Source organism: Cimex lectularius, unplaced genomic scaffold, assembly GCF_000648675.2.
Source record: "Cimex lectularius strain Harlan isolate CLEC.00 unplaced genomic scaffold, Clec_2.1 scaffold91, whole genome shotgun sequence".
Lineage (NCBI taxonomy): Eukaryota > Metazoa > Arthropoda > Insecta > Hemiptera > Cimicidae > Cimex > Cimex lectularius.
This window is the reverse complement of record NW_019394227.1, coordinates 1,360,059-1,376,806: the sequence shown is the minus strand read 5'-3', so window position 1 is coordinate 1,376,806 and position 16,748 is coordinate 1,360,059. Positions and strand designations below refer to the sequence as shown.

Sequence of the window (16,748 nt, the reverse complement as noted above, 5' to 3'; positions counted from 1 at the left end):
TGTGTTTGTTATATATTTTATATTTTTTTTATATTCTTAACACATTTTTGTAAATTATTGAAGCAAGGGGATTTGTTTTCTCCAGTTGTTAAATAATTGTTATATTATTAATCTAAAACAATACATTTCTTGCCTAGCTACCACAGAGAGAATATTGTACTAGGATAAACTTATTGTTCAAATAAAGGGTGTTTTTACATGTAATTACTGAGGGATGGGCTTCACTGTTCTTGCTAATAAATTAGATTCAAAGACCAAACTTCTTTCACACTCCCTATAGCACTTTTTTTTTCTTTTTTTTTTTTTTTCCGAGAAACTCGATATTCCTTGTGGTAATTGGGAAAGGGTCCCACCATTCTCTCTATAAATTACATTCAGAAACAAGACTTCATTTACACTTCCTCAGAGTTATTGATATTCCTTGTGGTAATTATTGAGGAATAATTTTTGGGTAAAATTGTAATTATTCGGAGATTGCGAGGTGTGGTCTGGTGTGACAAAGGTTTTAGAAAAACATTTTCTTTTACATGCCAATGTTTCAACCTTTACTGAGATCATCTTCAGGGTCTGGGATTTATAAACATTGTTTAAATTTTACAAATACATGTAGGATGTGAAAAAAATGAATTTATACAATGCTAGAAAATTTTAGATTAAAAAATATATACAATGATATAAAATTTTAGATTAAAAAAATATATACAATGATAAAAAAATTAGATTTAAAAATTTGGCATAATAAAGAAAATGTTTTTCTAAAACCTATGTCACACCAGAGTGCACCTCACGATCTCCAAATAATCATTGGCTAACAGTCACTAAACACCACACACAGTAAAATTGTAATTTCAAACAAATTATAATGAACTAAAAACAATTTAATTATGGTTTTATTTATACAAAAGTTTATTACAATTTTTTTAAAAAGAAAGTGTAAGGAACTGACAGTTTTCACATTTGGCGGAATCTTGTACTTGGTTTCATTTCTATAATGAAAGTCCGTATTTCCATTGGATTCAAATCAATGATGTTGCTTTTAACTACATGCCTTTTCTTATAATTCAGTTTTGAGTTCCAGTGAAGCCTTTGTGACTCCTCACGTTTCATGTTTCCTCCAAGCATCATCTCTTCGACACTTGTGATTGCAAAGTGTGTAAATAAATCCTAAGAAAAAAATTAATTATTTTTAACCCCTTGCTTGTATTCATTTTTTTAAATACATTAAGATCCACGCTGGCGGGTTGGCTGAGTTCAGGATCATCATCTTTTTCCATGATGTGCTCAAGCCTTAATAAGAATGAAGTTTCAGACCAAGGCTCTAAAGTTAGAATCTGCACGTTGTCCGGTAAAGCTGAATTAAGCCCTGAGTACTAAAGTTAGAATTATAATTTACATTTAGAAAATTTAATTAGTTAAAAGTTCACCTCCATGTTATATGAAGATTGCCAGTCTTCGAAGTTCATATCTGTTGGCGTAAAAAACATCCAACTGTTTAAAACTTTTTCCTGCACCAATAATCTTGCTTGTCCGTTGTTGCCAAGTGATAAATAATGGCTTCCTCTGACGACAAGACCCTCTCCAAAGGCGGTTTCATTAAGGGCTTCACCCACTCCAAAGGCATCATCATGAAGCAGTCTTCTATGAATCTAAGCTCAAGTTTGAAAAGGAAAATACTTATAATAAGATAAATTACCATAAGTTCGACAGTTCCATCACTCAAGCTTGACCCTCCTTCTGCCCTGTCTGTTATTACACTAAAATAGTTATTATCGTCTTCAATAGAAATCCTGGTAGTCACTGGATAATAGTTTCCAGCAACTGGTTCCAAAATTATCGGACGCCAAGTCTGTCTTTGGTTTAAGACTCGCAATAGAGATTCTCTACCATTTGAGTCAGTGTAAAACTGACCATTATTGTGAACAGTCGTTGTGTGGTATGAACTGACAACTTCTTTGCCATTTTGATCACTGAATAATATTGTAATGTTAATGAATTTTTAAATATGTTATCAAATTTTAGTCAAAAAATTTACTCAATTGGTATTGGTCCGACAGCCCATTGACATTCAACATATCGTCCTCCATTATATATCCTTATTATCTGACTGAGCCAATTCGAGAAAACTTGTTGTACTTCAGCAAGAAGAGGTCCTATAAAACAATCAAAATTATTGAATTTATTTAAAACATTTTATATATTATAATAATTTTATGACAACTGTTTTCTGTTGATACAACTAAGCCTAAAGGGACCTATTGGGACATATTCAGTAAAAAAGGCAAATAAAGTTTTTAATATTTATGAATTTGAAACTTGCTTATGATGTGTTTATCATATAATTGTGAAAGTTCTTGTTAAAGTCTGGAAGGAGATAAAGTTTAAAAATCTCCTATCATCCAGGTCTGCCTTTTCTTGCTAGCATTATTTCATCACCATTATCTTCGAGCAAAAACCCACCACTGATAATAGCAAAATGCCAAAACACATCTAATCGTCAAAGAATAAGATGACCAGACAATGTAATTTTAATCCTTCCAATAATGAAAAAAATTAACAACAAATCTCTGACGATTGATTTTGCATTATCAGGGTTAGGTTAGATTGGATTGGGTTAGGTTAGGTTAGATATTGTACTTCACCACCACTTTCTTCGTTTTATTTTTTATTGTGTATAAATATTTTGGAACCAATGCCAGTACCTCTTTTCAAGACTTGTTGAAGTTTAAGAAGGTTGTGTAGTTTAATAAATACCCCCATCACATGATGAATTTAGTAAAAATCAAAATAAAAAGAGAAGGAGTTTCAACAAAATAACCCTTGTTTGTGTACCATTCAGGGCAGAAGAGCAATGAAGGAACTGATAATTTGACCAAGGAAAATTAAACAAGGACACCAACAACCCTGAACCCTTTTGAGAATCCCTTGAATGAGATTGTATTCCAGGGCAGAGACATGTGAAAAAAAATTAAGGACCATTGCAGAAACTAATAGAAAAACTACTCAACCTAGGACTAGAATGAATAGTACTGCTGGCTGGATACTGCCACTATAGAAGACACAAGCCAGTGTAGATTTATGAAGACAAAGAAACAACAGAGCATCCTCTCTTGCATGCTGAGATTTCTACTCCTGGAAGTGGAAACCCCAAGGTTTGAACAGTACACATTGAAGCTCTTATAAAACTTTAGGATCTGATAAAAAGCCTTAAGCTTAACAAAGAGCACTAAACAACTACAAACAAACAGATTGTACAATAACCAGTCACGATGCTCAAGGTAGTAAAGAAGATGACTCATTCTAATCTTAACCTTAGAGTTTTATTTATGTAATTTTGTCTTACTATTTCTTTTTTTTAATGTATGACTATTCTGATTTTCAAATTTGATGATTTAATATATAATATAATTGTCCGTAAAGTGGAAACTTACCTGAGAAGATGGTAACCTTTGGTTGGGAATTAATCAAAATATGAGAACTGTTTGGTCTGAAAATATAAGCTCCTGAAGATCTATTGTAATTGATTTCATTATTTCCTACAGCTCCTACATAATAAGCGAAACTCTGTGATAATGTAGTTTCCTTTTTGTTTGTCATATCTTTGACACCTTTGAGATGCCCTCTTGAAGTCATTTTCAGTTTTAAACCCTGGAAATTTATTTATTTTTGAATTTCTTCTTCAAATGAATGAATTTGAAATAACAAACATCATCAAAGCCGAGTTCTATTGGAAATCTAGTCTTGGGTAACATCTCAGAAGAAAATGAGATGTTTTCACTTGTTTTTGATATATAGTATGACTTATATCCTAATGGCGGGATGCCTTTGGCAAGGAAGACAAGCTCAGCCAAAGCAAAGCCATTCCGCCCAGGGATTTGAATTACAGATGGAGGAATTGGGACAATTTGTGTCAGTTGTTCTTTTCCTGAAATAAATTCAATAAGTAATAAATTCAAAACATGTTTAACTATGATTTTTTTTTTACCCATTGGACATTTTACTGAATAACTTTGCTTCACATCTTTTGTTGGAAGTCTAACCAAACGGTCGACAAAACGAGACAATGGGTTGTAAAGTGTAACGACGAATGAGTCGCTGTTTTCAGAAACATGACATGAACTGACATTCAATTGAAGGCAGGATTGTAAATCGACTACGCCTCCATTTTTCATCAGTTTTCTAATTAATCAAACATGTTAAAATCTTATATTATTATAAAACCAATTTGACATACCCAAGTGCATGTTTTGTCACTACTTCACAGTCTTTGATACCATTTGTCAGAATTCTCGCATATTCAGAAGTAACGTGCTGCTTTTCTGTGCCGGTTATTGCATCATGATGCTGCATCACGCCCATCGCTTCCCTCAATGATATCAAATTACTTCTGAATTCATATCCTAATTCAGAAAGTGAATAAAGTTGTTTACACACCTGAAAAAGAACATTATCAACATTTTTAAATTGAAAAGTTAATAATAACTTTAATAATTAATAACTTAACAGTACATTAATAACTTAATTAAATTAGATACATATTTTCATTATTTCTTACATAAACTATGAAATATACAATCATTTTTAAATTTACAATTATCACCTGCAAAAAATTATTTCCTAAACGCTCAAAGCCTTTAAGGGCTGGTCTTGACGTAAAATACCCGGTCCAAAATGAATTTGAATCACTGGAGTATGGAAAGAAATCGTCCAGTTTTGGCGGAAGGTTTACACCGGCGTCATTTACGCTCTTCAGATAACAAGACGGAGTCGAGTAAAATGCCCGAAACGGAGAGTTGGGCCCTTCGATGCTATTGATGATCCTAAAAGATTACAATTACATTTTTTTATATCCGTTCATAAAATTTAGTATCTATAATATACCTAATCAATTTGTCCATGTTTTTATAATACATATGCGCATCCATGTACACAAAATCTTCCCCCATTGTAACAAGAACATTCCTTGTATTGTAACTTTTACTGTATGTCTTCATTAAGTAAAGAAATTCTCCAACCTGATGAACAAGTGTTAAATCATGTCAAATGTATGTATGTCAAGTCAAAAAAAAAAAAAAAAAATAGAACAGGCCTTCGATCAAGTCTGGTACTCGGGCTTCCGTTGGAAACTGAGGAACATCTTCCCTCATACGTACTATCTTATACCGAGATCTTATCTGACGGATCGATTTTGTCGAGGGAACTGAATTCTCCCCTTATATACGCATAAGGGCGGGTGTTCCTCAGGGAAGCATACTTGGCCCTTTTCTATTTTCCATGCACACTGTAGATATTCCTACACACGTTAACATTTTGACACACACATTCGCTGATGATACAGCGATTCTTACACGCAATTCGGACCCCTCAATTAACACTCAACACTTACAACAACACCTGAATGCATTAACAATATGGTTCACAAAGTGGAGAATAAAGGTAAACCTAACAAAAAGCACACAGATCAATTTTACCTTACGTAAAAATGTCTGTCCTGCGGTGAATATAAATGGAATTCCATTGCCTACCACTGACCTTGTGCGTTATCTTGGACTTTTCATGGATAAACGACTGACTTGGAATCCCCATACAAGACTGAAAAGACAGCAAACAAACCGACGTTATAAATTGTTAAAAAGACTACTCGACTCACGATCAAAATTAGACCTTGAAAATAAACTTTTAATTTACAAGACAATGATTAGACCTCTCTGGGCAATGGTTGTGAAGTGTGGGGCTCAACCAAGCATTCCAATTCCCAGCTCTAATCAATCCAATCTAAAATTCTCCGTCAAATTATAAATGCTCCTTTTACGTTTCAAATTACACTATCCATAAAGAACTACACATCCCGTTTGTACATGAACTCATGAAAACCCGATATAAAAAACTTCATCAATCACTGAACACACATAGTAATCTATTCGTACGAAATTTATCACTTCCAACTCTACCTGAAAATCCTCCAGGACGATTGAAGCGAAAGTGGCCCCGAGAACTTCTCATTGTGTGAAGACTGGACAAGATATCAGTGTGAAGGAGTGTTACTTAATTACACAACACAAAAACTTTTGGTTGATCTTGGTTAATAATTAACAGAGAATACCAACCTTTCTGTTTGCATTGTACTCAGGGGATTTGACATTATCAACTATTGGTTCATCGTCACATTTAATATCAAAGCAAAATCCCTTTGGTGAGATATATAGGTTGTATAGAATTCCAGTAAAAAGAGTCGACATTTCAGCTGAAATAAAATTAAAAATAATGAATATTCATTTAACCTTAAAATCATTCTTACTATCATCATTTCTTGAAGTTTTCCACAGCATTTCCATTGACTTTTGCATCATCCGTGAAAGTTTATCTTCCCAGTCGATTCTTCCAAAAAAGAGACCGTCAAAGCCCATCTTTGCCATAATTTCAGCATTCTGCCTTGAATGGCCGAAAGGATCGATCTGCCATCCTACTTTAGGTCGGCCACATTTGCCAAAAGTATCATTAAGGCGTCTACCAAATTTCAAAATTCAAAACACGTCGAAAAAATTTGGCAATAATTTTTACCTGAATCCCCACGTCATTTGATCAATTATTGACTGATAATGGGTTGTAGCTTCATCGTTCATAGACCAACCACCACCTAAAGTATTAAAAAAAATTACATGATTTGCATTGTTTACTTTATAAACGAACCAATGAATTCCAATTGTCCGTTGTCAACCAATTCCTTGACTTGTTGTTTCATCGCATCTGTCTGTTCTTGCCACCATTTCCAGAAAAAGTATGTCTCAACATAAATAAACCTGGAAATTATTATTTCATTTTTTGACATGTCTTACAAGATATTTTTCCTACTTACTTTTTACTGCTGTCTTGAAGAAGCTCTTGAACAACAGAATCTAAAATATACTGCACACCAGCATCTTGAATAGAATTGTTCACTAAAAAAACATTTACAAATTAACCTTAAAATGTTTTAAAAAGTTACCAAAAAAAGCTACCAAACAAAATAAATACAATGTTTAATATTGGTTTAAACATCAAAACCACGAGAAGGCAAAGGGGCATTAGCCTCAAAACTAAAAATAAGGTGATGTACACCAGTATCGTTCAGGCAAAAGTTTATGCAAGTAAAAGATCATTTTATTGTAATCAGCTTAAGAGCTGTTAAAAAATGCAAAACAAGATTAAAAGGATCAAGAAATCGAACAATAAGCTTTTGCTCAAAAATAAGCTGTAGCATAGAATCCAAACCATTTTGCAGCAGTACAGGCTATCTAAGATACTTTTATAGCATAAGACAACTAGAGAATGTCCAACTAGCCATTGTATGTCATGAATGAGGCTTAAACTGTTTTACATTATTCTTTTATCGATTTATATTTCATGGGCTGTGCTGGGATTTGAACTCACGCTGGTAGCTTGGCTAATATGACCCCCTCACCACTCAGCTGCTGTGGTCCCATAAGGTCATTTATAAAATAAGTACAGCAAGGGCCCCATTACTGACTCCTGTGAAACACCATTCCTTCATTGAAAATATGACCTCATTTTTTATTTATCTGGTGCCAACAAACACTGAATGAGTAAAGTCTGCAAGGAGACAGGGGAAAAAACTCTGCCATGTCAAACACACAAACAAATCGACATTCCTCCACAGAAGAAAATTATTTAAAACTGACCATTAATACGCAGAAGGTAGAATTGTTTTGCATGCTGTTTTTGATTTTTTTGATATAGGAAAGGTGAGAATCAAACTTAGAACCACTATTTGCCCCTCACACACACTAATCGCTTGTCCAAATTAATCTACAAAAATCTATTGACCTAAATATTCAAAGAATTTGTTATTTTTGACAATGTAAATTATATAGAAATAAAATAAATACCTCCATAGTAGTACTGATCGGGTGTCTTGAGCCATCCAACATCATTATGAGTGTGTGGAACTAAATGTATGTTTATGTACTTATCACTTGTCTCTGGACAGCTCTGAAAATAAATAAAAAACTTTAAAATTTGAATTTATTATTATTTTCATCATTGTACTAGTTTATTTTGATATTATAATAGAATATCAGTTGGATAATATTTAGTTTTATATTAATTATTTAATAGGAATATTATCGATTAAATATACATTTCTGACAAACACTGATTGGTTTTGCTTTACTCCTGAATTGTTTCTTTGTATTTTTCTGATTTCTTTCTTTTATTGTTTCGACCTTTTCTTCTTGGTTATTGCCAGCCATTTCTATCAGGTATTTCTTTGTACCTCTCATTCAACTCTGGATCTAAGTACCAGCTTTTTGGTGTGCAAATGGCCTCTAGGTGTGTCTAAGTGTGTGTTTCTAAATTTTATAAAAAATCCTATAAACAAAATTACAATTTATTTAAAAGTTCACCAGGATTGTGACTGGGTAGAATGAGTCCTCTCTGTCACATCAGGTTCTGCATGGTCCTGAATCACAAAACGCCATCCCATTCATCAGCAAGTTTCTTTGTGTAAGTTAATCAATTTTCTTTATTGTTACTTTATTCTTTATTGTTATTACACAAGTGTCACATTTCAATTTATTTCAAAGTGACAATGTTGTGATTTAGATTTCATGTTTAGGCCTAGAACAAAAATTAGATAGGATCGAGAGGTTGAGGGTAGAGACAGTCGAGTCTAGAAGTGAACAAGTCCATTCCGTGAAGATGAAGAAGTGTGCGATCCTGAAAAGAATTTAAAAAGTGTTGGATTCCCTAAAATAGAGTGCTGCGGTACACAACAGATTGACTGTAAACAGTGAGTACCCATCCACCCTTGTTCCAAACGGTCTGGCAAACGTTTTGCATGAAATTACTGTTTATTTAAATTTGAAGAGTTTAAATTGTTTGTTTAAAATTTAAAAGAAAATTAGTTGATTTAAATTGTTATTGTGTAATTAATAAATTATTTTCAAACTTGTATTAAATTTTATTATAAAAAGGCACTTGATCGGTTGTATTCAGGTTAGATCAAGAACTCTGGGGCTCTGTTTCTAATAAAAATGATTCAGAGTTGGCCCGTCTTGTTGAATCAAGAACAGACCATGACCCAAGTATAAAATAATTATTTTTTCAATAGATCAAAATTCTCCAGATTCTGTGACATCCATCTAGCTATTTCAATCGTCCTATGCTGCTTCTACAGTCTCTTTCAATTTTTTGGCATCGTCTAAAACCAGCTAATATTTTTTTTATCTTATTCTTGTAATTGGGCAGACAAATAGTTATTTATACTTTTCGATTTTGCAGTTTTCATGTCTTTTGAGCTATTTCACTTTAGTAAACAAAGTATTTAATGTTTGTTTTTTTAAATCTACCGGTAGAATACTGTTCGTAGTAAGAAATTGATTTTATAATATGCATTGGTTAATAATAAACACAATAAAAAATAATAATAAAAAAACTAGTAGATAACATTGATATTTCTGTTATCATTATCATTATCCACTCGAATATCAATATTTGCCAGGCCTATTGAGAGAATCATTTGAATTTTCTTGTGTTACAGAAGCCAATAAGAAAATGTCATTTGTGAGCATTTTGAGATTAACACACTTTAAAAATTTTTAACAAAAAATATTGAGCTAAAATTTATGTGTGATGTAAATGAGAACATTTTAGCTATCTAAAAATTGTGTCATTCTGCTCTGTCATGTAACCAAAGGCAAAAAGAATCAGATAATACACATATCATGTTATTACCATTGCAAAAACAGAGACCTGGTTATCTGTGATGGAAAAATTTTCAAACTCAGTTCTTTAATTTACCAGCAGACACAATTTTGAAACCCAAATAAAAAAAATCATATTATTAAAACATTTGTATTTATTTAATTTTTGTTTGTAGAGCAATAGGCAAACAATTATAGCAGTAAATAGTTTTAAAACAATAGCAGAGAAATATTTTCTGTGTAAAAAAGTGCGTAAAAGTTTGTCATAACTATATTTTATTGTAAAAATTAACCATTGATTATTTTTAAAAAAATATGGCATACTAAGAAAAATAAAACATCAAAAATTTAACTGTTTTTTCGAGGTCCTTGTACCTTTGATGGAGCTCCATCATCAGAACTGTAAACTATAAACATTGGTCATAATATATGAACAAGGGGACGACCAGGTTGGTGTGACACGGATTCAGACCAAACTTTTTTTGGTGATTCGGCACTCCAAAATCTGCCATTTCTTATGAATAGTCAAGTTGTTTTTGTAGTTTGCAAAAAAAAAACATTGTTTTTTTGAAAGTTGAAATTTTCTGTTTTTTAGTTTTTTTCCACCTTTCTACGTGCTCAAATCAACTATTTTTTTATGTAGATTGCGATAAAAATATTGTAAAAGCTATAAAACTTTATCAATAATAAAAATAAAAAAAATTTAAAAACCAAATATTTTTCAAGTAAACTAGGTCATTAAATTTTTTGCTGTGAAACTATAGCATTTTTCAGTCAAATAAAACTTTTTTTGAACCAAATGAAACCTTTTTTCAATCAAATGAAACTTTTTTTCAATCAAATGAAACCTTTTCCCAAGCAAATGAAACCTTTTTTCATCCAAATGAAACTTTTTTCAATCAAATGAAACCTTTTTCGAAGCAAATGAAACCTGTTTTCAAGCAAATGAAGCTATTTTTGAAGCCATATATAGCTTCATTTGCTTGAAAACAGGTTTCATTTGCTTGGAAAAAGGTTTCATTTGGTTGAAAAAAGGTTCATTTGCTTGGGAAAAGGTTTCATTTGCTTGAAAAAAGTTTCATTTGACTGAAAAATGCTATATATGAATTTTCGTTTTAGCACCTCTAGAGACCCCTAAATATAAATTTTTGTTTGAATTTAAATTTATCGACTTTTTACCCCTAAAAGTTTTCCGATTTTTAAGAAGTCATTATCGGAATATCTTATTGAAACGGCTATAATTCAAAAACAGCTAAAAGGATTTTAACATCAAACATACCATTTGAAAGAAGAGGAATAGATTTTTAATGATGTATGTACCATAAAAATATATAAAAGATTTCTATAAGAACCATTTTTTTTAAATGGAAGTAATAATCCGATTTTAATGTTTGATACAGTTATAAAATGCACTTGACAATATCTTTAAAACGAATTATCGACTATGAAAATCGTCTCCTAGGTCCTCGCTTCTCAACAAAATTCAAGTCAAAATCCTCGACAGGACGGACCAAATATAATTCTGGATTAATGAATTTATTTATTTGTATAGTATAAATCAAAATATTAATAAAAATTGTAGGTACGAAGTAAATTTAATTAAATGATCATAAATCATCAAAATTTAAAAAATATTATTTTTGGTGTGTTAATATCACTGTTGATCAACATAAAAACAAAAATGTTCTACTATGCAGAATTTTCTAATTTGTTATGATTTAAAAAGATAAATCAACAAATTATTCCTTTTTTTTGCGTATTTTAATAAACATTCTGTAAGCAAAGTAAGTCAGAAAATGGTCAAAATTTCGATTTTACCTTATAGTTATGATTTAGCGTTATAAAATCCTTAGTTACAGACTTTCGCAGAAATCGGAGTAAATTTATTTTTGTCCGATAATTTCGACGACCTCGAAAGCTATAACATCATTTTTCTCAAAACCTAGAAAACCAATTTTCATGTTTGATAATTTGTTATGAAAAAACTATTATGTTCATTTTATAACTGTATTAAACTCGGACTATTATTTCCATTTAAAAACGAGGTTAATTTCTGACAAATAATTTTCCTGTTCTGTGTATTTTCTTATAGAAATATTTTATATATTTTTATGGTACATACGTCGTTAAAAAGCTACGTTCCTCTTCTTTCAAATGGTTTGTTTGACGGTAAAATCCTTTTAGCCGTTTTTGAATTATAGTCGTTTCAGTGAGATATTCCAATAATGATTTCTCAAAAATCGGAAAAATTTATGAGCTAAAAAATCGATAAATTTAAATTAAAACAAAAATTTATATTTAGGGGTCTCTAGAGGTCCTAAAATGAAATTTCATATTAGTTTCATGAAAAAAAATATTTGGTTATTAGCAATTTTTTGGCAATTTGATAGCTTTTAATAACCACATTTTTGTTGCAATCTACATAAAAAATGCCGTAAAATGATATATTCATATAGAAATGTGTGGTGGTTAGTGACCGTTAATCGATAATTATTCAGAAATCGTGAGATGCGGTCTGGTGTGATGTAGGCTTCAGAAAACATTTTCTTTATCGTGCCAACGTTTCAATCTTTATTGAGCCCTGAAGATGATCTCAATAAAAATCGAAACGTTGACACGATAAAGAAAATGTTTTTCTGAAACCAACATCACACCAGACCGCATCTCACGATTTCTGAATAATTATATTCACATAGTTGATTTAGCAAAAAGAAAGGCGACATAAAAATATTAAAAAATTTCAATTTTCAAAAAAACAAGTTGGAGTGTAGTATCACCAAAACAAGTTTGTTCCAAATCCGTGACCCACCAACCTGGTCGTTCCCCTTGCAAATAGATTTTGAGAAAACTGCCGAAAAAATGGCAACTTTTGAGCCTCTTCTTGGATAACAAAATGACTAAATATTTCTCAAAATGCAAATTTCAGAATTTGATGCTTAAACAGGAAGTAAACTATTTTGACAAAGAAATGCGTCATAAAATTAAAATCTTATTGGTAGAAGTGATATTAAAGAAATTGGGTGGGGAAAATAGTAGTTCGTCCAAAAAATGGTCGCTACCCCCTAAAAGAATCACAATTTAAATACCTTCGAGAAAGGTACCAAGCACCATTTTTGTAATAATATTATTCGAAATAAATTTTTGCCCAGAAAATTTTAACTTTTAAACTTGAAATAATTTATTAATAGTTTTTTTCTATTTAACCCAAAAGAAATTGTTTTCTAGCTAAATGTACAGTTAAATACACTTAATTATATTATTCCTCTCTTCACAACACTTTCACACAAAACCAATATGACAGCTCAAGACTACCACCATACTTTATGCCCTGAAGATGATCCAAGAAAGGTCGAAACGTCGGCAAAAAAATGAAAAATGTGTTTTTCTAAACTACCTTATCCTTGACCGCTCCTCACGACTTCAAATTAATTAACACTTAATTATGTTTAAATAGAAAAATTCTATTCATTAACTTGAAGGTTTACTAAATATAAAACTTAAAGTTGTATAAAACATAAAATATATGATTCATATTTGTCCTGTTAACGATTTTTCGCCTGGTTGTGATATATTCAATGTATGTACATTCTGCCTAACATGTTTTTTTTTGGTAAGTAGTTTAAAAAATCAGTGAAGTGAAGGATTTTACCTCGTATCCGCAGTTAGCAGAGAAAGTGAAGGAGATGCAAGTGGCGAACAATAACGTGACGGTTAGATCCATGGTGAGCCGGTGGATCGTTTCATCTTTAATACTCAGACTAGCCGAACGACCTGACATTTCGGCCGTATCTCAATTATCTCTCTCCCACTCTTTTCCAATCGTCTAATAGTTGTTCTTTTGTCCAAGTCGCTCAACTACTATCTACAAAACTAAACAAAACCGAAAGTACAACAAATAAACAAAGGGGGCACCGAGAGTACAATAAATAAACACAGGGGGGCATTTGACTAGATTAAAACTACTAATTACGTCTACGTTTTATCCATAGTCTTCAACGTTCTACTTTATTAATTAATTATACTTTTTATCTAGGTCTTGGATGAGATGAAAAAGTGTCACAAGCAGGATTCGAACCCACGACCTTCGGCTCAATACGCCGCAGCTCTAACCAGTCCGAACGGAAGAATTCTGCAACTCCATTTTATTAACGACCTCCCTTCTTGTTTAAATAACTCCTAATTTCACTTATATGCTGACGATACCCAAATCTAAACTGCTCACAAATCAATAGAGTATTGCCAATTTTGTAGTAGTTACTTTCCTTAGCCTTTTTATTTTATGTTTATTATAAATTGTATTAAAATTTATTAGAAATTATTTTTCACTGAAGGAAAATTAAATGAAAGGATTTTGAAAAATGTCAAATAAAAGGTCCATAATTCTGTTTATTGGACACAATAATTTTTTAAATAATTAATACCGTGTATAATGTCGTCTGTTAGCTAAAACCTCTGAGCACCTGTTAGGCATACTTTTGGTATATGGTTGTCACTAATTCCATAAGGAATTTCCGTCCATCTATGTTGGAATGCTGCACTCAGTTGTTGCAGGTCAACTGGCTGGGGCTGATGATCGAAAAGCCTTCTCTGCAATCCCACATGTGCTCAATGAGATTGAGGGCTGGAGACAATGGAGGAAGGGGTAGATTGGAAATTTTCAAGTTTCTGAACATTGATGAACAACTCTGCCTCTATTAGGTCTGGCATTGTCATCCAGAAATCGAAAATCCTTGCCAATGAGATCCCTGTTTAAGGGATATATTCCTCGATAATTTCTTAGACATAACGGACTGCCGTGAGGTTGCCTTCAACAATATGAAGCCCAGTTCGTCCTCCAGTGTAAATCCCAGCCCAGACAATAACACCGCCTCCTCCAAACTGCACTGAAGAGAGCACGAACTGGGTCATTGTGCGCATCCCCTGATCTCAGTAGACTCTTAGGCACCTGTTATCACTTTACAGCCAGAAACACGGCTCATCAGTAAACACCAGCATTCCAATTGGTATTCTCTTCTAGGCACTATATTCTCCTGAGTAGCTGGTGGCAGGCAATAACACCGCCTCCTCCAAACTGCACTGAAGGGAGCACGAAATGGGGCGTGCGCATCCCCTGTTCTCCGTAAACTCTACGGCGCCTTCTATCACTTACCGACAGAACCGCTACTCATCAGTAGCAACAGCATCCCGATTGGTGTTCTCTTCTAGGCGCTCGCTGCACCTTATTCTCCTCAGTTGCTGGCAGCGTGCTCTTGCCGGTCGTCTCACAGGAACATACAATGTGAGGCCAACATCTCACGAACGATTAAAAATCATTTGTGCTGATAAAGGCCTTGCCAAAACCTTGTAGACTATGGAAAGTGTTCAGTCGTACAGCAATGACAATATTTCTGTCCTCCTTTAGCGTCGTAATGCGCTGAGATCCACCAAGCATCCTATTGGCTCTCTGACACTAAAACTTAAAACTAGTCAAAACTTATTTTACAGTTTTTTTACTTTTTGTTTACTATTATGCTAGGATGGTTTGGTTCGGGTGGTGGGATCCGGACTATCGGCGGCCAGCCTCGTCCCTTTGTTTCCGGAAGGTTCAAAATTTTAGCGTATAAAATTTGGTGGGCGGTATGTTAACGCCATAGCTGTCCTTATTTCATTTTCGTTTTCTTCCCTATTAATTTTAATCCCTTTTTTATTGAGAAAATCTTCGAAGTAAAAGAAGAAAGGATCCATAATTTAGTTTTAATGTTTGTTTTTGCATTAGCGTTGGAGAAAGTCTCTCTATTGTTATTGTTTTTACCGGGGGTACCGGCCCGGAGGGTCAAAGAGCCGCCGCAGGGTCAGTCCACGATCGTTCACGTTTGAAGACGATCATCGCTCTAGAATTTTGTCGATCGGGGGTTTTCATCCCTCACACAAAACGATCCATTAATTATCATCATCATCAACAACCACGGGATCGTGGTAGCAGATGTTTTCAACCGAAAACGGTGGTTGAGGAATCCACGACCGTCTCGTCAGGATATCGCAGTAGTTCCAGTCTGAGTCGTGAAAATCCGGCCAAAAAAGGACATTTCGCCTACCTCGTGAAAATTTCGTCGTACCCAGGTGGATTCATATTTAACTCGAATCTGCTTTTCTAGGACATATTATAATTTGATTTATTTTATAAAAGGAATCACTATTTTAAGTGTTAAGTAATTTTAACCTGCAGGTACATATATTTGTTTGCATGCTAGAGAACACAAAACTTTTTGTAATGTATTGTTTGTATCGTACAGGGAGAGTTTCTCCATTCAATTTCTCTTTTGTCTTTGTTGCTCGATTCTTGTCAAGATCATTTCTTCAATAAATTCATAGTTTTCCTAATAGTTAAATTTACGTCGTTTCTATATTTTTTAACGCTTTCTTTTTCCCCTTTTCTCCAGCGACGGTAAACGGCATTGTTGAAACGGAGGGGTGGCAGTGCGAGAAAGACGAGCACCCCCCTCTCCAACATAAAGTGGTCCTCCGGGCCGGATCTATTGTCGTTTGTCGAGGAGGAGGAGAGGAAAGGAAAAAAAACTTGTCGAATCCATTTCCTTTCTTCTTACCCATATTTGTTCCACCATGGATGCTGAATTTGAAGCCCGGGAGAAGATGGAGGGCGAGTTAGACGCCCTTAAGGATGAGCTGGCGGATCTGGCCGAAGATATTCTGGAGACTAACCTCTTAGGACTTCAAACCCCATAGGATAACGGACAATCTCTTTTGTTCAATGCCCGCTTATCCCGCTTGGATTCCACACATGACAAATTTTTAGAGGTTTTTAATCGAATTCGGCAGTATTCCAAATCCTTCAATATCCCTTTATTGGATTAGGCTCAAGGCTGGGTGAGATCTGCCTTTTATGAAGCCTTGTCATTGGGTAGTACCCATCCGGTTTTGACCAGGAGAGGAAAGATTTCCAATGGAAATACAACTGAAAATCACAATAATTTACGACTCCCGTTTATCAATATCCTCTCCTTCTCAGGGCGTATTTGCGATTGGCCCTCGTTCCGTGACACTTTTCGAGAA

The 16,748-nt window shown here is 33.5% G+C and overlaps 1 protein-coding gene across 1 annotated transcript; it reads right to left on the bottom strand.

Annotated features, from left to right (window-relative positions):
* Positions 1-872: 872 nt before the first annotated feature.
* LOC106673995 (lysosomal alpha-mannosidase-like) lies at positions 873-13,491 on the bottom strand. Its single transcript, XM_024230345.1, has 18 exons — positions 13,348-13,491; positions 7,884-7,986; positions 6,854-6,935; positions 6,688-6,797; positions 6,559-6,634; positions 6,296-6,504; positions 6,105-6,241; positions 4,879-5,012; positions 4,598-4,817; positions 4,232-4,431; positions 3,983-4,176; positions 3,705-3,922; positions 3,429-3,645; positions 2,033-2,150; positions 1,694-1,967; positions 1,425-1,646; positions 1,221-1,370; positions 873-1,164 (listed from the first exon to the last, which is right to left on the bottom strand). Exons 1-18 carry the CDS (start codon positions 13,474-13,476, stop codon positions 952-954), a joined length of 3,006 nt encoding a protein of 1,001 aa, XP_024086113.1. The 5' UTR covers positions 13,477-13,491; the 3' UTR covers positions 873-951.
* Between the last annotated feature and the right edge of the window lie 3,257 nt (positions 13,492-16,748).